The sequence below is a fragment of the Gopherus flavomarginatus genome, chromosome 4, assembly GCF_025201925.1.
Source record: "Gopherus flavomarginatus isolate rGopFla2 chromosome 4, rGopFla2.mat.asm, whole genome shotgun sequence".
NCBI lineage: Eukaryota > Metazoa > Chordata > Testudines > Testudinidae > Gopherus > Gopherus flavomarginatus.
The window spans coordinates 80623564-80651203 of record NC_066620.1 but is presented as its reverse complement, the minus strand read 5'-3'; the positions used below and the strand labels follow the sequence as shown (position 1 = coordinate 80651203).

Here is a 27640-nt window from a genome sequence, read left to right as displayed (position 1 = left end):
TAAACTTGGTGGGGAAAAGGAAAGAGGATAATATTCACTTGCAGTATTGGAAACCCAAATAGCACAGTACTGGTAAACATCAGAAGTAGCATGAAAAATGAAGTGAAACTTATCTGTCTGGTTTTACTATTCAGAGTGAGTGAAGTGCGACAAAGTATGAAAATTAAATTAGTGTTTTTAACACTATTCTTTACATATTCTTAATATCATATGTTGTTAGAAACTCAGGTAAAGAAACATTTTTCAGAAATGAATCATTTTCATTTTCACAGTGTCTCTTAAATACTTCCAAAACAACAAAATATGGTCTGTTACCCAAAAACCACCGTATTGCAAGTTCTGTCTTTTTTGAGGTGATCCTATAGGTGAAATTCTGTCTCCATTGGAATTTTGCCATTGACTTCCCTAGGGTCAGGGTTTCACCCCATGTGTACAATGTATTTGGGGAGGAAATACAATTATTTATATCAGGCCCTCAAGATCATAGAACTGACACTACAACAAAAATCCTTATACTTTCCTGCTTTGTTTCTGATTCCAGAGTTTAATCACTGCCCATGAACAGTTTAAAGCCACTCTGCCAGAGGCGGACGGTGAGAGGCAGGCTATTCTGTCAATCCAGAATGAAGTTGAGAAGGTTATTCAGAGTTACAACATCAGAATAAGTGCAAGCAATCCTTACAGCACCGTCACTATGGATGAAATCCGTGCCAAGTGGGATAAGGTATTGTATGCTAAAGGTGGAAATGACATTGCAGGAATAATGTTTTGGTAGTATGACTAATAAGAGCAGAGACCCATACTAACTCTCCAGAAATTGTCATGAATTACCAGAAAGAAAAAAAAAAGTCTAATATCTGGGCTGATCCAACAGCATTCACTCAGCCAAAACTCTCCCTGCAATCAATGAGTGAAAACAAGAACAGCCTCATAATGAAAGCTCTTTCTTAAAAATCTTGGCTAGTCTGGACAGCAGAAAGGTATGTCAACGTAAATTTAGGCTGTTGGCTAGAAGAACCTTGGTTGTCATTATGGCTAGTGTAGAAAAAAGCCTACCTATATATTATGGAGAAACATAGTACAGACGGATACTGAAAAAAAATACAAAATGACAGTTACAGCCACATTTAACATTTTAAACAAGTTTCAACTCAATATTTAGTAGGTCACTGGAATAACTGATGTATAACTGCAAGGAAAATTTGGGCCCAGTGTTAGTTTTTATGATATAAAATATATTTAAAACATTTAAAATGTTTTTCAGGGGGTTATATTAATTTTAATTATACAATAACATTACAGTTCCCTGAATTGCAACTGGTCTCCCCAGTCACATGACTATATAATTAATGACTGAATGTATACAGACCAGGGACCCAGTTCTGCTCCCACTGAAGCTTTTAGAACCGCATTGTGGAGCTGGCCCAACACATCTCATTTGAATCTACCTTCATGGCTTTGCTTGAATGTAATGTTGTGTGTCAATTTACTGTTTAAAGCTAAGTGAGACTAATAAGGAATTGAATATGCTTAAAATAGCCTGTTTTTTTTTCAGCAGGAAAAAGTGTAGTAACTAGATCAAGGTTAAAAAGTCTTAAATTTAAATCTAGTCAGAAATTAGATTTTCTTTTCCTTAAAAGTCAGTCTTTCTGGTCATACTTCCAGCCTGACTGGTTTCAAAATGCTGAAGAGTATGCCCAGAAAGATATTGGAGCAAATAATTAAGAAATCAATTAGCAAACACCTAAAAGATAATAAGGTAATAAGTAACAGTCATCATGGATTTGTCAAGAACAAATCGTATCAAACCAACCTAATAGTTTGCTTTTAACAGAGCAAAATGCCTTGTGGAAGAGGGGAAGTGGTAGATGTGGTATATCTTGACTTCAGGCTTTTGATACTGTCTCGTATGACCATCTCATAAACAAACTAGGGAAATACAGCCTAGATGGAGCTACTCTAAGGTGGGTGCATACCTGGTTGGAAAACCATTCCCAGAGAGTAGTTATCAGTGGTTCACAGTCAAGCTGGAAGGGCATGACAAGTGGGGTCCCGCAGGGATCAGTTTTGAGTCCAATTCTGTTAAATATCTTCATCAGTGATTTAGATAATGGCAGAGAGAGTACACTTATCAAGTTTGTGGATGATGCCACGCTGGGAGGGGTTGCAAGTACTTTGGAGGATAGGACTAAAATTCAAAATGATCTGGACAAACTGGAGAAATGGTCTGAAGTAATTAGGATGAAATTCAGTAAGGACAAATGTTACGTACTCCACTTAGGAAGGAACAGTCAGTTGCACACATCCAAAATGGGAAACAACTGCCTAGAAACGAGTACTGTGGAAAGGGATCTGAGGGTTACAGTGGACCACAAACTAAATGTGAGTCAACAGTGTAACACTTGGAAAAAAAGCAAACATCATTCGGGAATGTGTTAGCAGGAATGTTGTAAAACACAAGAAGTAATTCTTCCTCTCTACTCCATGCTGATAAGGCCTCAACTGGAGTATTGTATCCAATTCTGGGTGCCACATTTCAGGAAAGATGGGAATAAATTGGAGAACGTCCAGAGGGGAAAAATAAAAATGATTAAAGGTCTAGAAAACATGAACTATGAGGAAAGATTTTAAAAATTGGGTTTAGTCTGGAGAAGAGAAGTCTGAAGGTATGTCTACGCTACGGAATTATTCCAATTTTACAGAAACCAGTTTTTTAAAACAGATTGTATAAAGTCGAGTGCACGTGGCCACACTAAGCACATTATTTCGGCGATGTGTGTCCATGTACCGAGGCTAGCGTTGATTTCCGGAGCGTTGCACTGTGGGTAGCTATCCCGTAGCTATCCCATAGTTCCCGCAGTCTCCCCCGCCCATTGGAATTCTGGGTTGAGATCCCAATGCAAAAACAGTGTCACGGGTGATTCTGGGTAAATGTTGTCACTCAATCCTTCCTCTGTGAAAGCAACAGCAGACAATCATTTCGTGCCCTTTTTCCCTGGATTGCCCTAGCAGATGCCATAGCATGGCAACCATGCAGCCCATTTAGCCTTTTGTCACTGTCAACATATGTGTACTGAATGCTGCTGACAGAGGCAGTACTGCAGCGCTACAGAGCAGCATTCATTTGCCTTTGCAAGGTTAAAGAGATGGTTACCAGCTATAGTACCATCTGCAATTGGAAATTGGTGATGACGTTTATCAGTCATTTTGCACCGTTTGCAATTGGAAATTGGCGATGATGGTTATCAGTCCTTTTGTACCGTCTGCTGCTGTCATGGGTGCTCCTGGCTGGCCTCGCTGAGGTCGATCGGGGGTGCATGGACAGAAATGGGAATGACTCCCCAGGTCATTCCCTTCTTTGTTTTGTCTAAAAATAGAGTCAGTCCTGCCTAGAATATGGGGTACGTGTACTAGAGAACCAAAGAGCACAGCCGCTCCAGGTCAGAGCCCCAGAGATCCCACAGAAATGATGATGCCATTCTAGGGGGTGCCCCTGCAACAACCCCACCCGTTGCTTCCCTCCTTCCCCAACCCTCCTGGGCTACCGTGGCAGTGTCGTCCCCCCCATTTGTGTGACGAAGTAATAAAGAATGCAGGAATAAGAAATACTGACTTTTTAGTGAGATAAAATGAGGGGGAGGCAGCTTCCCGCTGCTATGATAGTCCAGGCAGTACAGAATCTTCATTAGACATGAAAGGGGGGGACTGATGGAGCTCAGCCCCCAGTTGCTATGATGAGGACGGTTTGCAATCCTTTTCCACCGTCTGCTGGGAATGACTAGAAGTCATTCCCATTGTTGCCCAGGCAACCCCGGCCGACCTCACCGAGGCCAGCCAGGAGCACTCATGGGATCATGAGGATGGTTTTCCAACATTTTGCATCGTCTGCCATCAGAAAAGGAAGGGGAGGGGATGCTGCTGTTCAGCGCCGCAGCACTGCGTCTACCAGCAACATGCAGTAGACATACGGTGACACTGAAAAAAGGCGAGAAATGATTTTTTTCCCTTTTCTTTCACGGGGGGCGGTGCTGGGGGGTAAATTGACGAGATATACCCTGAACCACTCAGGACAATGTTTTTGACCCTTCAGGCATTGGGAGCTCAGCCAAGAATGAAAATGCTTTTCGGAGACTGTGGGATAGCTGGAGTCCTCAGTCCCCCCTCCCTCCCTCCCTCCTTTCATGAGCATCCATTTGATTCTTTGGCTTTCCGTTACGCTTGTCATGCAGCACTGTGCTGAGTCCCTGCTGTGGACTCAGTATCATAGCCTGGAGATTTTTTCAAATGCTTTGGCATTTTGTCTTCTGTAACGGAGCTCTGATAGAACAGATTTGTCTCCTCATACAGCGATCAGATCCAGTATCTCCCGTACGGTCCATGCTGGAGCTCTTTTTGGGTTTGGGACTCCATTGCCTCCCGTGCTGAACAGAGCTCCACGCTGGGCAAACAGGAAATGAAATTCAAAAGTTCGCGGGGTTTTTTCTGTCTACCTGGCCAGTGCATCCGAGTTCAGCGCTTTCCAGAGCGGTCACAATGGTATACTGTGGGATACCGCCTGGAGGCCAATACTGTCGAATTGCGGCCACACTAACCCTAATCCGACATGGCAATACTGATTTCAGCGCTACTCCCCTCGTCAGGGAGGAGTACAGAAATCGGTTTTAAGAGCCCTTTATATCGATATAAAGGGCTTCGTTGTATGGATGGGTGCAGGGTTAATTTGGTTTAACGCTGCTAAATTCAGTTTAAATGCGTAGTGTAGACCAGGCCTGAGAGGGGACATGATAATAGTTTTCAAGTACATAAAAGGTTGTTACAAGGAAAGGGGGAGTTATTCTCCTTAATCTCTGAGGATAAGACAAAAAGCAATGGTCTTATATTTAAGCAAGGGCCTTTTAGATTGGACATTAGGAAAAAAATCCTAACTGTCACAGTGTTTAAGCATTGGAATAAATTGCCCGAGGAGATTGTGGAATCTCCATCACTGGAGATTTTTAAGAGCAGGTTAGACAAACACCGGTCAGGGATGGTCTAGATAATACTTAGTCCTGACGTGAGTGCAAGGGGCTGGACAACATGATCTCTCGAAGTCACTGCCAGTCCTACAATTCTATGATTCTATGTTAGCCATTACATATTCTACTAAAAAATGATGAGTTTAAATTAATCACTAGAGCCAGCCAAATGATTAACTTAAAAATCAATAATTATATGATTAAATGTTTTAAATTCAGCATTATATTTAGTCATTTAACTAAAGAATATAATAAAATGCCTTGATTTTAAAAAAAATACTGATAGCTGTACAAAGGTCCACTTGAAAGAATTAGTAATTTTTATGTTTGATTAATTTATTTTTCAGATAAACTTTTATGATTTGTCATTAAAACTTTAGAATAACTTGGGTATATTCTTCTCATAAACTTAACCATAATTAAAAAAAAAATTCTCAAACTGAATGTTTTTGTTCTTTCTTGTTTTCCGTCTTCTGCAAAGACCCCAATTAAATAAAGCATATCTGTTCAGCACAGCACTTAAACCTGTGCCTAAGTGCTATTGTAAACAGGGGTGCAACTTAGGCACATGTTTAAATGCCTTCCTGAATTAGGGCCAGAGTGTTCACTACCTTCAGTAGTCTCATTTCCATCTCGAGGGAATAAGTACTAGGCTCACTAGTAAGTGTCTGCAGCACTGTGCTGTAATATTTTATAACTGAGTTCTTTCAGGGTTGTGGTCTAATGATATGCCTAGTAGGTTAACAGCTAACAACCACCAACATATATCTTTATTAAACCATATTTGATTACTCCCTGTCATTCTTTATTGATTAATCCTGTTCAGGGATGTTTCCATTCACAAATAAAATAAAAAATTATTTTCACTGCAGTGAAGTTCCTGTTTCCTCACATGGCTTCACCTCAGTCAGTATTTATTTTGTGGGTCATTAATGCTTAATATTCACTAAAAAAGAGAGGTCAGTACCTGTTGTTTCATTGTACAGCACATCTCTTCATTTCAATAGTTCTAGTACCTAAAGAACCATACAAAAATTCAAGTAAGAAATAAAGAACAGGCCATATGTAAACATTAGTTGAAACAGTCAGACTCCACAAAGTTTGCTCATGATTGAAAGCAAATAAGAATGTCAGGTAATGAAATTAATCTGCTCACTAAATAGCGCTCGGGGGTGACAGAGGAAGCGGGGAAACTGAGGTTAGAAAACCATCAATCTGTGCTACATGCTCTAATCTTATCTACTCACTTCAACCCTCATTTCTTTTGTGCACGGATAGGTGAAACAACTTGTGCCCGTGAGGGATCAATGTTTGCAGGAGGAGCTAGCCCGTCAGCACGCTAACGAACGTCTGCGTCGCCAATTTGCTGCTCAGGCCAATGTCGTGGGGCCATGGATCCAGACCAAGATGGAGGTGAGTATCACTGAGGCATCAAGAGGAGGCTGCTGAATAGAACACACATCATTTTTCTCAGAATACTCCCTGCTGTGCACACAGAACATCAGTGGCCTTCATTGTCCTGCCAGCCTTCCAACATTAATGTAATCAGGTCTTTTAAAGAAGGGTTCTAAAATATTCAGAGCTTATAAAAGCAAATGAAATCACTTTGGAATAGGTTTTTGAGAAGTGAATGGGGACATTAGAGAGGTGATTTTCAAAGGCACACAGAACAGATAGGCACCTGACTCACATTAACAGTCCATGGGAACTGGACCTTTGAAATCCTCTCCTAGATTATGGTTATTAGTGTGGTTGTGTTCTTTCTATATAAATACCATTGTCCCAATGTTGTCCTGAGATATGAGTGTGCAAAAGACAACATTCTCTAGTTTGGAGGGAGTTTTGATTGACACTGATTTTTAGTGTAAAAAGGTTACGTTTTCCACGTAAATGTGTGGCAAACTAACATTTTGGAGTTTAGATTTTTTTGTTTCTTTTTGTGTGACAGGAAATTGCCCGCAGCTCTGTTGAGTTGACAGGGACCTTGGAGGACCAGATGAATCAACTGAAGCAGCATGAACACAATATCATCAACTACAAAACCAATATTGACAAATTGGAAGGAGACCATCAGCTTATACAAGAAGCCCTGGTGTTTGATAACAAGCACACAAGTTATACTATGGAGGTACTTATGAATTCAGTTCTGTGCTCTTAGGTTCATGTATCCACTTCCCCCAGTCTGAGGGAGTTGTGACAGAGGAAATAATTTGGCAGACTTCCTAGTTTATTTGCAGCAGAAGATATACATTACTAAGGCTCCGTTTGTCTCGGCTGTAACTTCTGTGACAAAACCATGACTTTTAGTCTTTATTATGAAGCCTTATGGTCTTTGTCACCTGGTCAGCTGCTCCTAAGAAAGACCCCGGTCCTGGATGGAGCTGATTGCAAGATCAGAGCATAAGACTCCTTTATACATTTTATATTGTGGACTCTGCATATATTCATAGAGGGTGGAACATGGATTGTTATATGGATATAAACTGTTAACTATTATTGTTTTAATTGGAACATAAAATATATTTATTTGATTTTCATCTTAATTTCCTCTTAAATATAGTTTGCCACAACTTTTCCTTTTTTTTAATGACTGTTATTGCATTTTTGTCATGATAAAGCCATGTTCTTTCCTACGTCTGCCATGACAGATTATCAACCAAGACTCCAATCCTGTTGACACACATATATGAGTAACTTTACACACAGGAGTAGTCCCATTGAACTAAATGAGGCTGCTCACATGTATAAAGTAAGTCATGATTTTAAGTGTTCAAAGAGTTGGGGCCCAAGATGGGAAAGTGATTATAACTGGAAAGCTTGGGAACCATGCTGAGTCAGCTAAATACTGTCCAGAATTGAACTGATGCTGAAAAATATAACAGCTCTTGAATCCAAGTGTTGATATCTAAGCCAACATCAGACTTTATGGCTAACATGACACTATGATCAAGAACCAATAGAGGGTATGAACAAGTATCAGTTTAGGAATTAATTTAATATTTGTTGCATGTCTGTTATACATGGATGTCGGGTGAGCACACCCTTGAGGGAGGCTAGCCCCCAGCCCCTCCTGCTCTGCCTGAGGCCCAGCCCCTTTTGCTTTCCTCCCTCGCTGGAGCCCAGAGCACATCTCCCCACGCCCCCATTGCCACTGGCCCCCTGCATGCCCTCAGTCCCAGTGCTGGGCAGGTGGCATGGCCAGATAGCATTCTGTCCCAACACTGGGCTGGTGGTGCAGCCAGATGGCATCCAACCCCAGCGCTGGGTGGGTGGGCAGGTGGCATGGTCAGAGCGCCCTCGGCACTGAGCGGGCAGGCAGCATGGTCGGAGCGCCCGCAGCCCGGCACTGGGCATGCGGATTGCAGGACTGGAGTGCCCCCAGCCCCAGCGTGGCCCCAGCCCAGGAGTCTTGTGCACACCGCAGCCCTCAGCCTGCCTGCCTGCCCCAGCCTCTTGGTCACAGAAGGGAACAGCAGGCAGAAGGAGGCCTGGGGACATAGTGTGGGTGGGGCCACGCCAGCTGTTTGGGGAGGCACAGCCTCCCCCTGCCTACAATACCCACTGCTCACGCTGTTATATTTCCAGTGTACCCATAATTGTAGCATGCAGGTAGTGGCACCAAACAACAATCTATATAAATAATTTCAGATTGCATTGTTGGTTTCTCTCTTACTGTCTTTGTTATCATGCTAGGAGTTCAGGTTTTCATTACCAGCATAAAGAATCTGTGTTTTCTTTCCTATAGCATATCCGTGTTGGATGGGAACTCTTACTGACCACCATTGCCCGAACTATCAATGAGATTGAGACGCAGATCCTTACAAGAGATGCCAAGGGTATCACCCAAGAACAAATGAATGAATTCAGAGCATCATTCAATCACTTTGATAGGGTACAGTACTCCAACCTCTTTCTCATCTAACATTTCTCCAAAAACAAGTCCATATAACATTGTTTCTTTGTATTCCAAATACCAATTAAAAATTGATAATTTTTTTGAAGTAAAAAAGCTAAATAAAAAGAGGGGCCATATTCTCTTAAACTGTAGCATTTATTATGCCGATGATTTAAAGATTAATTTCTGCTCTTCAATCTTGCTGTGGAATTAATATTCAGAGAGAATGACAGCTCACTGAGTGCTTGTAACGACGTGTTAAAATAATGCAGGAGACTGACTGGATATTTTTGTATATGCTACAGAGTGATGTGGTCCCTTATTGTAAAGCAGTGGCCTGTCACACACGCTCAATAGTAGTTGCTGTCACATATTAAGACTTGATTTCTCCTGCATTATAACAAAAAGAAAAAAAGGAAAAAATCAATAACTTTTCCCCCTAGAAATATTCTGTTCAGGGAAGCAACTCAGTAGGGGCAGCGATTGTTTTCAAAGAAAATTCTTTCTGTGCACAGGGATTGTGTGTTTCAGTTCCTTAGTTAGAAATGAATAAAGTAGGAAAGAAAATATCCTTGTGGATGAATGTAACACACTCTACTGGTGATTCTCAGTGCAATCAAAGAAATGAAAGAAATAATTAAAATGCATATGTAAGAGGTAAATAAAGAGATAGGTATGGATGCAATAACAGAGTTATTTTCATGCGTAAAAATAGGGATATGAGTGACATTCCCAGTTGGAAAACTATATTCACACACAATTTTGCTGGGTAGATGCTCATACAAATCTGTCTTCAAAATCCAGTGCAAATCTTAAATACTGAAAATGGCTGCTGTAATATAGCCCCAGCCTGCTCCTTCCTCCTCCTCCTCCCCCGGCTTTTTTCTATCATGAGGCTATACAGAATTCCTCACTTTCTCCCTCTTACCACCTGGATTCCCTGAAAACTATCCTGGGTTCCAGAGCACTTCACTGACTCCCAGCCTGACTCTGTCCACCCTATGCCCAATGCTAGTTCCTCCCTTACATCTCCATCCTGATATTCTGTTTCTTAGCTCCCCAACTCCAAAGTGGCTACATGCATCTAGATTTGTACTTGGTGTATATTGGATCCTGATAGTCAACATTTGGTATCTGGCACGTCAGACAAAAAGTAGAATTTTCAAATATATACAATAGAAGCAAGGAGAAGGTAGATCCACAGGAGTCAGTGACAGATGTACTTCATTTTATTGAGACCCTAAATGTAATTGTAGTGTAGTATAATTCCTCTTTGTATTCACTAAGGAAGGAGAAGGCAATATCATAGAGACAGAGATACATTTCTCAGGGTGAGAAAGAAGTAATATGCTGAAAGGCTTTCCCAATGCACTGGAGCAGATAATTGAGCAATGAGAGCCATTAAAAGCAGACAGAGCATCAGGCCCACAAAAAAATTACAACCTACAGTTCAGAAAAATCCATTATGGGGAAGCAGGCACTTTGTGTAAAGATTTGACAGCTTCTTAAAGAGCATATGCTCCCCTCACCCAGCGCGGAGAAGGTTTGGAAGCAGTATGGCACGTAAAGGATAAAGTGTCTATGCCATAGTACAACTCACACTGTGCAGCCATTTCCAGCACTTCCGTAACTTTTATTCAATCCTTCAGAGCAGGAATGTCTGCTCTGTGGCTTTAATTTTCCATGGAGAGGGTATTGTTGCCAGGCAGTGGCAGCCCAGCAGAATGGACTATCATGCTTCTGGTGCTGCAGAAGGCCTAGATATGCACAAGTTAAGATCTATAGCAGCTGGCCCTGTTCTCATGGATCTGCAGTCTTTCCATGAACTGGCAAAGACACCTCCAGGTCCCAGAGGAAACAATACAGCAGAGCTGCAGTGTAGAAAAGCCTATATAACAGGATGTAGGAGAGAGGTGGTGCTTCCACACAACTTTAGTCAGGGTGGGGAGCGTATAACCCTAAGAAAAAGGGTAAGCCCGAAGGCCTAGAGAGTAGTGAACATTCTCCAGTGTACAAATTTAAGAAAAGGAGGCAAAATTTGAAAACTCAGCTACTAAGCCAGGCTTCCTGCGTACAAGAAATAGTGCTAAAAGGAAAGCTGTTTCAAAGCACACTAAAGAATTGTTAATGCACAATAGCAGGGTCCACACAGACAGTTAGTGCGCAATAGGCTAGTTCAGGCTAGATTCACACCTCAGCTTGGTGTGAATTAAATGTTAGTGTAGACCAGCCCTAATTAAGGTATAATATAGTGGGCATATGTGACTCGATCGGCACAGACTAGAAGGAGGCAAATCTTTTTCATTGAACAAACACACGTGAGACACTGAAGCTTCTTTTTCAGTTTTATACCTTCCCTTCATCCTACCAAACTTACACATTCAATGTCAGAGGGTAAAATGTATCAACTCTGCTTCAGAGCTTCTTCAAGTACACACAATTATCAATCCTCTAAACTGGCTGTTTACAGCGATAAGGCAGATTTGGACTCTGCTGTGAAATCTGGAATTGAGGTGAATGAAATTGGATCAGCCAAATGTAGTTCTGTAACATCAAAGGCATCATATTCCCCCTGTGAGGCAGAGAGCAGAAATGGGTGTAGAGATCTTCAAAATAAACATTATGTTTTGAGTTTTGCTGACATATTTTCTTTAGCTAATTGAATATATTTGTTTCTAAATCTTTAAAAAACATGCATATTTGAAACAAGTACTGCCAGTATTTTCCTTCCGGTTAAGAAAGAGTTGCAGTATAGAATTGTTGTTAGCTTTATAACTAATCGATTATTGTTGCTAACCGTGGTACTGAATGGATGAGGTATTTAGAAAAATAAATAGAATTAAAGAGTGCAGTTCAGTGATGAACAATCAGCAAGAATCCAGAAAGTGAAAACCATTCCTGACAAGTAGATGTTAACTATTTATACACAACAGGGTCAGTTATGGATGCCTGAGCTCTGAGTTTCCTGGCACTTTTCCAGTTTAAACCAGATCTTAATGTTTGGAACTGTGCACATGTGCGTGAATATTATAGAGTATTAATATGCAGAATCACTAAAAGCTCCACTTTTAATAGTTCACTTTGCTCTGCATGAAACTAAACAGTTTATAGACGACTGCCAAGAACGGCTTCAATGAGATATAAATTTGAGAGGGGAACTCCTTTTTTCCTCTCCAGGAGAAAAAAAAGGGCAAATATTCAAAATCATTATTATCTTACCATTCAAACTTCATTACTATTACAGGGCCTGAGTCTCCAGTCTTGATCTGATTGAGGAAGGGCATGAGGATCAGGCCCGTATTATTTTAAGAGGCCTCTGTATGTCTTGACTATTGGAAAGAGAAAACCGCATACTATTTAAAATGGAAAGGACTAGATTTTGGCTTGGACTACAGACCCACACAGGGAAGTTAGAAGGAGTGAGTTACCCCTTTAGACCTCTGCCTGAAATAGTGAGCTTTGGGTCTGGGTGTGCTGGAGTAAGGTGTGCTGCATGCACCTGAAGCAAAGGGGCATAGAGAGTTTCCATCCCTCCCCAGTGCATCAACCAGCACAGCTGAACCATGCAGATGTCATAAATTGTCTTAGCTATAGGCCAATAGTAAAGTATGACCTCTCCTGTAGCAAGGGGGAAGCAGGGAGGGAATTCTCTCTTAGACAGGGGTTGTGGCATGGCACCTCCTGTGGCACCTGAGAAGGCACACCACTCCTTGCACAGGGCTGTAACTAAAGGCACAGTCAAGCTTCAAGTATAAATAGGAATCTGCTGCCAAACTGTTATATTCCTTGTACTGCAATAGAAGGACATAAATGAGATATGGGGTACAATTTTTTGGATGCTCCAAATGGTGTCTAATTGATTTACCATACACAGGTGAAATGTATAAGTTGGCAATCAGTGCTTCTCAATCCCTTTATGGCTTCCAGATTCCTTTTTCAGATTCAATATGTTTTAATAAACCCTAATTGCAAAGCATATGATAAAATATCTACTGCAGCTACACCTGCAATATCATAAATATTGAATTGGCTCTGTTCTGTGTTAATGTCAGCAAATGTGGGCCATATTCTACTTTCGATTTTGGTGAAACCATTTATTTCAAATGGGAGCACTGCATGGAAAACAGTAGAAAGATATGATTGTATAGGTTTATCTAAGAGTAAAAACAACAGCTCCCTATAAAAGGATTCACATCAACAAGCTTATGTAGATAAATTAACATTCAGGATACCGAAGCACACATTTGAGAATGCATTATGGTTGCTTGAAAGTTTGTATTTGTGTAAAGCTGTATACAAATTACAGAGGGAAAAGGACAAGTTTCAGGGGGCTAGTAGTGAAACTAGCTGGGGAACGTCATTGTGTTTTTCTGAGTTGGCTAAACAGGATGAACAGGAAAAGTTATTTTATATCTTTTTAAAAACATAATTAAATGTTTAATGTTGTCCCATAACAAAAATATAAATAATACAAAGAGCTATTTCTCTGTGAATAACCCTTTTATTTTAAAACAAAGAAAGCAAAATAAAGAAATCTATTACTTAATTGTAAAGTATCTTCATATCCCAGGCAGTTATGTGGCTTTGGTGTATGGCAGAGGCAGATATGTCTTTCCTGGACCAGGACTGATGCATATTACAAAACTCACTAAGCCTCGGATCCTGCCCGAGTACATAGCACAAGCAACTGGGCCATATGCTGGGGAATCCCACCCAGCTGATGAAGTGGATACTAGCTACTGTACAACCTTCTCCCTGTCCTCTGCAGAAGGAATGATTGATAGATACCTGTAGCAGTGAATCCACTAGCCTTACACTTCCCCTCCCTCAATCTGCCCCCACACAGCTGCTGCACAGCAACAATGGGTTCTCCACCATGTAGAAGAGCATGCACAAATTTCGTCTCCATGTGTGACTGAATGGCCCTAGTTCCTCCACTGGCCAGGTCCTTTATGCTTGTGGGGAGAGGGACATGATGTGACCGTTAGTTCCTGTTTTCATATTGTTTTGATTTAAGGAATACTGTGATTTGTGCCCTTATAAATATATGAGCTTAGCTCCCCCAGTGTAACTTGGCGTGGAGCTGACCCGGGGTGAGTCTGGAGAGTTATGAGCCAGCATTGATTGACGTGCTAAGAGAAGTGCTCTGTGAAATTGTTTGAAATATGATTCTGTCCAGCAAATACTAGCCCATAAAATCTGACTGAAATTAAGGGAAGGATTTGCCGGTAATTACTAGTTTCAACAACCCCCCCTCAAAATTTTCATCCTGCATTACCTCTGGTTATTGGCAATGTACTGCTCCTTCTCACCTTCACACCATGGAGCTGTGGGAAGTTGACAGCAGAGACTCCGGGGAATCTCTTTAAAATGTTGATGGTCAGGAACTGATTATGGCACCAAATTATTTATTTAATTTATAAAATGCATCCAGTACTTCTCTTAATACCATGTACGATTAACAAAACACATAATTATACAAGAGTCAGAAGGAAAAAAAAAAAGGCTTGGCTCCCGCCTTTTAAATTACTCATCAGCTGACTGAGATCCTTTCTCTCGTGTAGAAGCCACAGAAAAAAGTTGGATCTTGAACTGTAACCTAAAGTTGTACAAACTCTGGCTTTGTCAGACTAGCCCGGAAAACAATTTCCAGATTTTAGGGACAGACCTTAATTGCATGCACCTTAACTAAATCTATAATATGACTCAGCTGTGTCAGGGTTATGGGTGAGGTATGAACAAGAAGGCAAGAAAACAGTCTGGTTTTGAGAATGCTGGGTGAGTTTGTTGGGTTGGTAATTAAAGAAACAAAATATACTTGGAAAAAAATGAGCAAATTTGATCTGGCATCACTGGGAGACAATAAACGTGGGATCCCATGATTCTATTTGTATAATAAATTTTCAGAGAAGATCCTCATCTTAATGAGTCATAAGAAGACAAATGTTTAAAACAAGATATGTCATTGATCAGGGTTTTCTTTTTGATCTAGGCAATGAATTAATGAGTATATAATTATTTTCTCTAAGATATGCTTACTCAATTTTTAAAAAAATATTATCAGATCAAAGGAGAAGCAGCAACCCTAATCCAGTGGGAAAAATAGTTTTCCAGGTCAAGTTATCCACTGACTATCTCTCACAAATTGTATGGCGACAGAAAATGAAGGGTGAAAATGGTAGAGTACAGAATAAAAAATCCCTCCGGAGAAAATGCAGAAAAAATAAAAATAATTATATTTGTATAAAAACAACATTTCAACACTGTAGTTGGCGTAAAAAAAACCCCAAACAAATCCCCAAACTCATGAAACCAATGAGGCTATCAAATCATTCAAAATAATACACCAATAAACAAGCACACAGTAGGTCTGATCCAAAGCTTATTAAAGTGAAATGGGAGCCTTTCAATTGACTTTAATAAGCTATGGATCAAGCCATATAATATCAACAGCTAAGATCTCCTGAAAAAAGTAAATAATAAAAATGAATCCTCCTTATTTTTATTAGTCAGATTCCATCTTAACAACTCATTATTGATATGACTTTGCAGTGTTCTTTACTAACCAACTAACCCACTTTGTGACTTTCCCTCCTCCTGCACATTCTGCATGCATGACCCATGATGTGATACTAGGATGAATCTGGTGATCTACAGCCTGATGCATTTAAAGCCTGCCTCATCAGTCTAGGACAGGTTGGAAATGACCTGCAGGTAGAGAAAACTATCATATTACTGGTATAATACTAGCCTAGCATAGTATTTTCAAATAGACTGGTATAATACTAGCCTAAAGAGACCCAGGTTTAAATTCAAATGTAGCTGATTTTTAAAATGTTTGCATTTTACTGCTTTTGTGTGATCCAAGGTAGTCTACTTGGATTCTAATGAGCCACAGTGGGTCACTGCTGCCTTTTCCATCACACATTCATGTTGTCCATTGTCCTCTACTCATACTTCCAAGCAGGACCCCTCCCTCTCCCTCAATGAGGACCCATGACACCAGGGTTCTACACTGGCTATTTGGATGTTCTTAGTACATATAGACCTTTGCCCATCTCTTCTACCACCACCCCATTTTAATGTCCACTCTGTGCAATTAGCCATGAATGCCCCACTCACCTTGCTGTTGAGAATCAGAGATCTGCCATTGACCAACTTCTGTTGGATACAAAACCGTACACTTTTCCTCCAACAACCCCACTGGCTCATACCTCTATTGTACTCAGAGTCCCATTAGCTAGAGATCAGAGGAGAGAGAATTCTTGAATCCACTTCCCATGTGGCAGCACACAGCTCAGTGTGCCATGGCTCTGGAGAACAGTATTTTCAAAATGCAAACATTTCCAGATTGCTAGTCACTAAAAAGTATTATAATTTCTAATAAACCTTCCAACACTGAAACCTAAAAAGTATGATGTATCACAATGAATCAGCCTGCTTTTCCTGACTTTGAGTAGTTCAGTGACAAACTTTTCTCCTTGCCTCTCTCTCCTTTCTGGTTGTGCGCTGTCTGTTCATATGTTGTACTCAAACCACCCCTTTTCTGGTATCATTCTCTGTGGTGTGTCTGTTTCATGTGTGTTATGTGTTAGCTATTTCTTCCTCCTTTAAATTGATGGTGCTCCTCATGACCTGCTTTGGCAATACCTCCAATGAACATCCTCTTGTTCCATGGATCCAATCTTCTGATGGTGCACATTTGTCATCTGTATGGAAATGGTGATGGTCTCCTGCCTGTCTTTGATATCTCAAACCTTCCCTCATATATTCCTTATGCTACTTGGATCAATAGAAGAAGAATGGGCTGATGGACCATGATGATTTCAGAGCTTGCTTAATTTCAATGGGTTATGATTTGGTATGAATTTTAAGATACAATGAAATTGGTTTTGCATATCGGTAATAATGCTCATTAATAATAATACAGCATTAAAGGTTACCATAGTTTGCACATATTACAAACAATAATATTTACACTTTGCCTATCAATTCCATTTTTTTCTATACTTTTAAAAGGTAAAAACATTAAACATTTCTATACTTTTCTATACTTTTAAAAGGTAAAAACATTAAAAATAAAAATATATCCCCTGAAGATACCTATTTTATGATTTGATGCATTTAGCTTTGATTTGTGAAATGTATTCCATGAAATTTACATTGTATCAAATAAATATACAATTAAGTCCTTTCAGTTTATAGATATATAATTTAGCTTTTTGTCTGCATGAGACAGAATTATTCTGAGGCTTTTAATACTCCTAATTCTTGAAAGCAAACTGCAGGGTTGAGATTTATTTATTCAAAATCTCTACATTTTTCATTCTCTTGTTACTGAAAAAAAATCTTAGGAATAAATTTTATTGTTGCCATGTATTAGGGAGATTATTTTAATAATTGTTTCTGCCAAATGTAAATACTATAATAACAAAGTATATGTTAATTACTAAGAAAGGCCCCAATCTTGCAAGCCTCTATGTGGGTCAAAGCTTCTTTAATGTCATTGTCATACCACACTGATGCAAGGGTCCATCTGTGCAGAGTTAATTTTTATTCATATACTTCAGTGGGATCATATCAGATTTAGAAGAGATGATAGCATCAATTTATTGTTTGAACATGTGAATTTAACATATCTTTTAATAGAATAGAGAACCAGTATGACATTGAGCAGAACTGAACATGAATTGAACGCTTTGCATTAAAGTAACAGCTCGGTTTAGGCCCCAAATTTAGATTCTGTTTGAAAAAAATGTGTGAGGGGGCACTTTCCAAATTTAATAAGAATCAAAATGTTTTCATTCCTTTTGCATATGTTTAACCATTGCTCTTCAACGTTGTCCCAAATACAACATAACAATTTTGTTATGGTAGTGCAGAAAGTGATACTAATTGTAAAGAGAAAGTGAAACCTTTGGAGACTAGTTATACTGGACAAAGGAAGAGAAATGGAAAAGATAAACAAACCTTTCACTCCATTTGTAACAAGGGAGACGCTGGCGTATGAATGTGTATCATATGCCCATGCAGCTTCACCTACCCTGGTCACGGCCAAGGACTCAGTGCAACTTAAGTTCAGCACATGCTCATTAAGTACTTTGCTGGACTGAGGCGGGAGCACTCAGCTCTTTTCAGAAGTGAGCCGTAGTAGCAGAAGAGCTTGATAGAATGCTAAAAACAGAGAGAAGATTTTTTAAATAAAGGATTAAGTCAAAACTATATCATGTCACTATTTTAAAAAAAGATGGAAATTAATGATCTATTAAAAATAATTTAGATTTAGTGTAGAAAATATTTCAGGAAGCAGAAAGTTCATTGAAGGGCACATATGATGCTTTTAGGACATTTTCAAAAGTGCCTAAATCCCATTTTCAAGACTGATGTGGGAACTTTTGCTCCTACGTCCTATTGACTTTTGGTCACATTTAGGCTCCTAAGTAAATTTTGAAAATGAGACTTAGGCTTCTGAGTCACTTAAGTATTTTTATAATTTTTACCCAGAGCCTCTAGTAGTATGTCTTGGAGATACATTATGCTGAAGTTTGGTTTTACAGTTACTATCTTTATCTTTTTGAATTTCGTCAAAGGGTGAGGCAGAGTTTGCCCGAATTATGTCCCTGGTTGATCCCAATGGGCAGGGGACCGTCTCTTTCCAGTCCTTCATTGACTTCATGACCAGAGAGACTGCGGACACGGACACAGCTGAGCAAGTCATAGCTTCTTTCAAAATCCTAGCTTCAGATAAGGTCAGTCCTTTTGTTCCTAGCTGTAAGGAATTCCCTGTATTTCCAATAGCAGTGTTGTTTAACCTTTCTTTGATGTAAGTCATACACAAAATGTCTAGTATATCTAGGGTCTGTTTTTCATTAAGAAGACTAAAGCACTCACTGTTCATTCTTGTGGTACTGGTTTGTACTTTGACCCAAGCTTCCAACAGGAATGTGAGTAGAATTCAAAGCTGGGTCCTTATTCCTTCACATCACAAAATTCTAACATAACATGTAGATAATGGCACAAAGAGTACACTTATAACGTTTGTGGATGATATCAAGCTGGGAGAGGTTGCAAGTGCTTTGGAGGATAGGTTTAAAATTCAAAATGATCTGGAGAAATGGTCTGAAGGAAGTAGGATGAAATTCAATAAGGAAAAATGCAAAGTACTCCACTTAGGAAGGAACAATCAATTGCACACATACAAAATGAGAGGATTACTGCGGAAAGGGATGGGGGTCATAGTGGATCACAAGCTAAATGTGAGTCAACAGTGTAACACTGTTGCAATAAAGTGAACATCATTCAGGGATGTACTAGCAGGAATGTTGTAAGGAAGACACAAGAAGTAATTCTTCTGCTCTACTTCACACTGATAAAGCCTCAAGTGGAGTATTGTGTCCAGTTCTGGGTGCCACATTTCAGGAAAGATGTGGACAAATTGGAGAAAGTCCAAAGAAGGGCAACAAAAATGATTAAAGGTCTAAGAAACATGACCTATGAGAAAAGATTGAAAAAATTGGGTTTGTTTAGTCTGGAAAAGAGAAGACTCAGATGGGACATGGTAACAGTTTTCAAGTACAAGGTTGTTACAAAGAAGAGAGATTAAAATTGTTCTTGTTAACCTCTGAGGATAGGACAAGAAGCAATGGTCATAAATTGCAGCCAGGAAGGTTTAGGTTGGACATTAGGAAAAACTTCCTAATGTTCATGGTGGTTAAGCACTGGAATAAATTGCCTAGGGAGTTTGTGGAATCTCTATCATTGGAGATTTTTAAGAACATGTTAGACAAACACCTGTCAGGGATGGTCTAGTTATTATATAGTCCTGTCTTGAGTGCAGGGGACTGGACTAGATGACCTACTGAGGTCCTTCTAGTCCTACACTTCTATGATCGTCTGATAAGATAAGATGCACTGAATAGTTTTTGCTCAGCTGACACAGCTGCATGTACAGTGGTCATGCTCTGCTCATGCATATCCATGGAACAGTATTGATTTAAGGGGGAAGAAAAGTGTTTCATAACTCACTCCCTTTTGGAGTAGTGTGTGACTGTGTCCCAGAGAGTGCTGCCAACAAGCAGTTCTGTGCTCAGGCGAGAACAGGACTGCAATACCACAGGGCAGACTCAGTCTGGTCCCTAATACTGATTTTGTGACCTCGACTAATGAGGACTAGACTTTGAATTCCAAACACATTTCAAATAGGAGTTTGTGCTGAAGATCAAACCAAATTCCCACAGAAAGCAAGATATGAACATTTTGCTGTTGTTTTAAATTTTAAATAATGTCACAGGTGTCCAGAGTGGCAAATTGGTGCTTTTTTATGTCATTCTAAATTGAAAGCAGTAATTATTATAATAAAAATGTCTGTCAAGAAACTTATAATATTGAAGTCAACGGTATATAACTAAGGCTAGACTTCAACATTGTCTATTTGCTGAGAGGATTATTCCTACCAGCTAATGGTTGAAGTTACGACTCAGCAGGAGAAATATTCTTGGTCTTGCAAAAACAGACAGGAAGTCCTAATTTATTAATATTCATTCTATAAGATATACAGTTTTTTAAAATAATCTGTTCTGTATCTGAGTTTTTTAAAAATAACTTTTTTTTCAGCCTTATATTCTCGCAGAGGAGCTGCGGCGAGAACTGCCTTCTGAACAAGCTCAGTATTGCATCAGAAGAATGCCTGCCTACTCTGGTCCAGGGGCTGTTCCTGGAGCTCTGGATTATACCTCATTTTCATCAGCATTGTATGGAGAAAGTGACCTGTAATTCAGTAATTAGCGGTACTCACTGTATGCCTTGGGAAAAACAACAACCCTGATTTCCCAGTTTGCTTCTTGAAAGCTTTGACAAAATAATTTAAAAATGATCTGTACAAATATAGTAGGTACATTCATCTGTGTCGAATATTAGGAATGCAGATAACTAGCATATATTTCAGTGTGCAGCACTAGTAGGTATCTGAATTGATGGTATTAGTTTATCTGGCCTATATATTATTAAAATATATTTTAAAGAAAAGGTGAATCACTAATTTAAAAAAATATTACATTTGAGACCCATTCAGATAAAAGAAATTAAAGCTTGTGAAAATAGAAACTATCAAGACTAACAAAATATTTTGCCATTTTCAAAAATTATTCATCCCATATATGCTGCTTTTACTATGTTCATAGAGCTCCATGTTAGAAGTCATACTTTTTTCTTTCATATAAAAATATTACTTTACAGATTTTATTGTTTTATATACTTCCACGGGTGGAGTTTAATAAAATGAAAAATGAAACTTTTCAGAGAAGAAAAATACCCATCAAGTAAATACTTAACCACTAAAATATCTTTTAAAGGTTGTTTTTTATTAACACAGAGCTGTAACATCAGAAGCATAATCCTGCAAACCCGTCATAATTATAATCTTAATACCTTGTAATAAATCAACAAGTATTACTTTTCCTTTTAAGCCTTTTTCTTTGCCGCTGACAGAGCACAACTTTCACAATCCGGAAATAGTAAGAAAGCTAATACATGTAAATTGTATTATTATGAAACCCTCAGTCATGTCTATTTTGAACAGATTCTTTGCTTCCCACTGTGTGAAAGCCAGTTCTTTGTTTTCTTGGTGAACAACCTACATCATCCCACGTGACACAAAATCCTATCTGAACTAGCTGAGTATGGTTGTGTTGCAGTTTTAACTGTATGTCACATACAGAATTCAGATTATAGTTTGTCTTCACTTCTGTTGAATGGCAGTTCTGTTACCATATGCTAGGTTGTTTTACCAGAGTCATGTTTCCATCTTGACAACCTGTAGAGAAGTAAAGCAATCACTTTTTTATTTAAATCCTAACAGACACTGAAAAATGCAATGTAACCAAATAAAACATTCACAAATGGTGAAGTTGTGAACTGTACAAGCCAGTGCTACTAAAGCAATGATGTGCCTACTAAATAAACTCTGCTTTTCAAAACTTCATGAAGGTTCTGTCATTGAGATTCATCCAGTGTTTCCTCTAAAGAACCAGAAATATTTCTACACATTAAAGGAGATTTAAATTTCTCCATTTGCCTAACAGAGTAAACATTCCATGCATTATCCCAGTTGGAACAATGCACACAACATTGCTGGAGTCAGTCTTGGCTGGCTAACAAATTAGTTGGTGAGGAGCAGCTGTGATCTATTGCAGAAGTGGGCAAACTATGGCCTGCAGGACCCTCCTGTCTGGCCTCATAGCTCCTGTCCCCAGCAGCTAGCCCCGGGCCCCTCCCTTGTTGTTCCCCCTCCCCAGCAGCCTCAGTTCACTGCGCCGCTGGCTCAATGCTCTGGGTGGCGGGACTGTGAGCTCTTGCCCAGCAGCGCAGCTTCAGAGCCGTCCTTACCCAGTGCTCTGGGCGGCGTGGCTGTAGAGCCACCAGCCACTGGTGCTCCAGGGAGCGCGGTAAGGGGGCAGGGAGTAGGGGGGTTGGATAGAGTGCAGGGGAGTTCGGGGGGTGGTCAGGGGGTGGGGGTGTGGATAGGGGTTGGGGCAGTCAGAGGGCAGGGAACAGAGGAGTTTAATGGGGGGCAGGGGTCCCCAGGGGAAGCAGTCAGGAAGGAGACGAGGGGTTGGATGGGGAGGCTGGTGGGCAGTCAGGGGCTCCGGAGGCAGTCAGAGAGAAGGGGTGGTTGGATGGAGCAGGGTCCCGGGGGGCAGTCAGGAAGGAGAGGAGGGGTTGGATAGGGTGGGGGGCAGTCAGGGGTGAGGATTCTGGGGGTCATCAGGGAATGAAGGGGTTGGATGGGTCAGGAGTCCCGAGGGGCCCGTCAGGGCAAGAAGCAGGGCGGGAGTTGGATAGGTGGCGGTGGCTGAGCCATGCCTGGCTGTTTGGGGAGGCACAGCCTCCCCTAACCAGCCCTCCATACAATTTCAGAAACCCGATGTGGCCCTCAGGCCAAAAAGTTTGCCTGTCCCTGATCTAGTGGCTTAAGGCCAGGGTTGGGAGTGAATAGAACTGGGTTCTCTTCCCTACTCTCTGCCTTGGGCAAGTACCTTAACCTGTCTGTACCATTATTTTTTTCTCACTTGTAAAAGGTAGATGATGCTTATCCACCTTGATGAATTGCTTTGAAACCTATAGCTGAGAAGCGCTATAGAAGTGCTAAGAATGATCACCTCTTTATTTGATTTTAATACTTGGATTACTGTGGAATTTCCCAGACTTCTAGCCAAACGAATGCTCAGGAGTCTGTACAGCTGAATCCTGTTGAAAAGAGCCGCCAGAGTATATCCCATGTTCACTGTTGTGTGGGAATGAACAGTGTGTCTGTAAACCAGCAAGCTTCCAAATTAGGCACAGGCATGGAAACAAAATCTCTGTTTTACAGAAACAAAGAGTTATACTGGACATTTTAATGCAAAGGCAGTTCAGTGTGGTTATAACTGGCATTTCCACAAGCTACAAAATTCTTTACATGCAGCTGAGTGCTGCTCCAAAAGACATGAAATTCTTCCCTAGCTTTGAAAGCACTGAAACATTCGTTCTTTCATCTGAATGTTCCACTGATCGGGACAAGCAAGGAACAAAGCCATCAGCACCAGTAGGAAATAGCATTTGTAAAATAATTTTTGATCCGTGGAACAAGTCTGTGGTGTCCAAAGAAAATAGCAAGCAGAACTAGCCATAGAGGATCCGGTAACCTACAAAAGAAGAGCTTTAATGCCTCATCCAAACCTACCTAAAGATTTTACACTGTACTTGTCACTTTGCTGTTCCTTACACTTAAAAAAATAATAAAGTTTCTCTCCCTCTCCATATGTTTATTTAAACAGTAAAGTTAAGTAATTGAGTTCCGTATTTTGTTCTGAAGGGGGAGACATTTGTGGTCTTTTTGAGATTTTCTGGGAGTGAGTTCCAGAGTGGTGGGACAGCCAGTGAGTAAGCACTGTCCGTTGTGCTCACAAGCCTTCACTTTTGTGCCTGACAGTTGCATTGTTCTACTGAACCACTTTGTTGACACTTGGGGCTGGTGGCTGAATTGCCATTTGCTGACTATGATGCTCTGATTAGATCCATGCCAGATTCCTAGGTGTAATGACCTGCAATATTCAACCCTAGCGTTCATGGATCATTATGGCCAAAGTGAGGGCAAACATCCTAATGAGTTTTAAGATTGAGTTTGTTAAATTTGTGAATGGGATTAGATGACAGGGTTGCCGGTGACAGCAGGGAACTGGAGTCAGTGACCCAGGAGGTCTCTTCCAGTCCTATGTTCCTACACTAAAGTGGGATACGATAGAGCAGAACCAGTCTTCCAGTAAGTAGTGGGTGCTAGAGGATGTTTTTAACACCCATGGATATTGTGAATTAGTGAGGAGTCGAGAAAGACTCCAAGGTTGTAGACTGCCTTAACAATTGTAGAGCAGAGTCCCTCGATGGTGGAAATGTTATGGACATGGTCAGTTATTTGAAGCACATCTCTTTTCCAACAGCATTGCCTCCATTTGTCCTGGTTCATTTTCAGCCAACTATTCTTCAGTCAGGTGCTGGGGTATCTGGGAGACAGTAATGTCAGCTTTTGATGTTAACAAAATGCAGAGCTGATGTTGTCTGCTTATCACCTTTAATAGGGATTCCAGAAGCTCTTGTTTTCTTATTCACTAGCCACAAAAGCGCTGAATCAGAGATGCCAGTAGAGTTTAGTGGCTTGTATTTCCGTTAGAATATCCAGGATTTCATGTTCCAAACTTTTGGAGGGATCATACTGTGTTATTGATTACATACTCAACTTGCTCCTGGTGTCTCTGCAGACCATCCCACATACAGGTGATGTAATGAAGAAGGAGATAATTCCTCAGAGCAGTTGATTTCTGATGCTAGGTGGAGACATTCTGGATTATCACAAAGTTTGTGGTTCAGAATAATTCTATGGGGCATGACTTTCCTGCCAAGGCCGGCTTTAGGCCGATTCGCCCGATTCCCAGGAATCGGGCCCCGCACCTAGGCGCCTTTTTAATTTTTTTTACTTACTCCGGCTGCGGTCTGCTCCGGGGTCTTCCGTGGCCCCGCTCCCCTGACCAAAGTGCCGGCGGGAACGCTGCTGCCCCACAGCCCGGCTCTCCCAGCTGGAGTTCCAGCCGGAGCACGGCAAACCTCGCGGCCCCGCTCTTCTGGCTGGAGCTCCGGCTGGAGCGCGGAAAGCCCCATGCCCCCGGCTGGAGCTCCGGGCCCTTTAAATAGCCCCCAGAGCCCTAGGGTAGCGGGGGGCTTGGAGGCTATTTAAAGGGCTGGGGCTCCAGCACCCCCTGCCCTGCCCGCACCAGCCCCACCCCCCTGCCTGCAGCCAGCTCTGCACCCCCTGCCCACAGCCAGCCTCTACCAAACCCCCTGCCCTGTATCCAGCCAACCCCTGCCACACACCCCTGCAGCCCTGCCTAAAGCCAGCCAGCCCCACACACACCCCGGCCCGCACCAGCCCTGCACTGCCCGCCCCGCCCTGTCTCCAGCCAACTGCTGGTGCACCCCCCTACCTGAAGCTAGCCAGTCCCACACTCCTCTGTCTCCAGCCCTGCCAACCCCTGCTGCACTCCCCTGCGCCCCACACTCCTCTGTCTCCAGCCAGCCCCACACCCCTTGCCCTGCCTGCAGCCAGACTCTACCTCCAGTCAGTCCCTGCCCTGCCTCAAGCCAGCCTCATGTCCACTGCTGCCCTGCAGTTCCCAGGGCAGTAACCTGCACACCTGCTTCAATGAGGGGGGCAGGGAGCAGCTGGGACCTACACATGTGCACACCCCCAGGGAGTGGCAGGGATCCACACATGTGAAACGGCAGTCATTAATAACCAATCAACAGCGCATATGATGCAATGTACATAATATATAATTTTATTATTTATATAGTTATGGAAAGTAAATAATACATGGAAGAAATGGAAGGCTTTTTTTTACACTTTTTTCTTTTTAAGTCATCCCTGCCAGGGCCCCAGGAAAAGTGTTCGAATTGGGCCCCTCACTTCCTAAAGCCGGCCCTGTTTGCTGCTGCTATTATGGAATCAACAGTCTAAGCGTATGCATTTATGAGCTCACTTCCCACATTGGTGACAATGTTTCTCCATGCGCTTTTAAGATCAGCCCTGACAATAAGTGGACTTAATAAATAAGAGACATCCATAAAGGAAGAAGAGCTCTGTGTGTCTTGAAAACTTGTCTCTCTCACTGACAGAAGTTGGTCCAATAAAATATATATCACCTCACCCACCTTGTCTCTCTACTGTCCTTTAAGAATGACTCACAGAAGTACAGATCCCTGTCCAGGCTGCTAGGTTAATTCATTTTATTCTCCTCTAACGTGTAAGGTAGAGGATCTGTTTTTCTTTTCTTCTCAATCCCATTTTTCTCTCAGCTCTGCCTCCACTGTCTGTTGCCTCCTCACTCTCTTGATTTGCCCCTACCCCAATTGCCTGTCCTACTCAACTTCACATACGAGGCAGTTTTGCTTCAAAACATTTGGAAGCAACTGGAGATAGTGGTGGTTAAGGAGTGAAGAAAACCCTCCACACAATCACTACAGCTATTTCTGTGCTCATGAACAATTTTCAAGAAGAGTTTAAAATGTGGAGACCTGGCACATTAAGCCTTAGAACAAGCCAAATGAACAATATAGGCTCAAAGTCTTCATAAAGGAAAGGAAGACTTCTATAAATCACTCTTTCCCAATATACTTCTCAAGAAGATATAGTCAGGGGTAAAAGTAACTTAAAGGACTTGCCGGTATGCAGGGCAGCCAGGGTCCTGGGCAAGGTGAGGGGGTGGCTCTGGGCCCCCGAAAGGAGCAGGGCCTCAGGCACAAGGGGCGGGGCTGGGGCCAGACTTCCCCAGCCAGCCCTTCAGCACTGCCCGGCCTGTGCCACCTGGGGAGCTCTGAGCCCTATTAATCGCCAGACCCCAATGCATTTGCCCCTTTTGCCTCCTCCCCATCAGCCGCCCTGCCGGTACGGTGCCTAAAGCACTGCCATGGCAGCGTTTTAATGTCAGCCATGTACCAGCCTGTACTGGCTTACTTTCACCTCTGGATATAATACAGGATTGCACATCTGTGGAACACAAGGACACAAAGGAAGAAATCAAAATAAGGCCCTGGTCTTGGAAGATGTTCCACACAAGCTGATGCCTTCTTCCCATGAAGAACAGGTTACAGGGTCTGGTCCAAAAATTGCCGGTAAGTCAACGAAAATCATGTTAATTGAGAAGGTAGTATAGTAATGTACAAGGCACTGGACTGAGTGAGAGGAAACTCTATTCTAAGTCCATCACTGCCACTAATATGTTGTGTGATGGTGGGCAAGTCCCTTCCCCTTTCTGTGCCTCTGTTTCCCCTCTGTCTTGTCTAGTCACATTGTAAGCTGTTCAGGACAGGTATTGTCAGTCTCTCACTTTGTGTTTGTATAGCCCTAGCCCAAAGGGGTTCCAATCTCAGTTGGCCTCTAAATGCTACTGTAGTACAAATTTACAAATAACAAACTGAAACCCAAACAGTGTCAGTGGTGCCAACTCTTGTGATATTTACTGTGTTCTTTAAAAAAATATGCAGCTTCTGGAATCATGTAATTATCAGAGAATTTCAGCTTTCATAAAACAAAAAACAACACACACAAAAAACAAACCCAAGATAAGTTTCTAGCCTTCATGGTCGCAGAGAAAAGCCTGAAAATATGAAGCTTAAATGCCCACACAAAAAAAAAACAATTAAA

The 27640-nt window shown here is 41.3% G+C and overlaps 1 protein-coding gene across 1 annotated transcript in view; it reads left to right on the top strand.

Annotated features, from left to right (window-relative positions):
- ACTN2 (actinin alpha 2) overlaps window positions 1–21889 on the top strand; it is a 95327-nt gene extending 73438 nt beyond the window's left edge. The window contains exons 15-21 of the mRNA XM_050950385.1: window positions 542–724; window positions 6294–6428; window positions 6964–7143; window positions 8761–8907; window positions 16706–16771; window positions 18501–18659; window positions 20524–21889. Coding sequence (XP_050806342.1) covers window positions 542–724; window positions 6294–6428; window positions 6964–7143; window positions 8761–8907; window positions 16706–16771; window positions 18501–18659; window positions 20524–20682 — 1029 coding nt within the window. The 3' untranslated portion in view covers window positions 20683–21889. The remainder of the gene's footprint in view (window positions 1–541; window positions 725–6293; window positions 6429–6963; window positions 7144–8760; window positions 8908–16705; window positions 16772–18500; window positions 18660–20523) is intronic.
- The last annotated feature ends 5751 nt before the right edge of the window (window positions 21890–27640 follow it).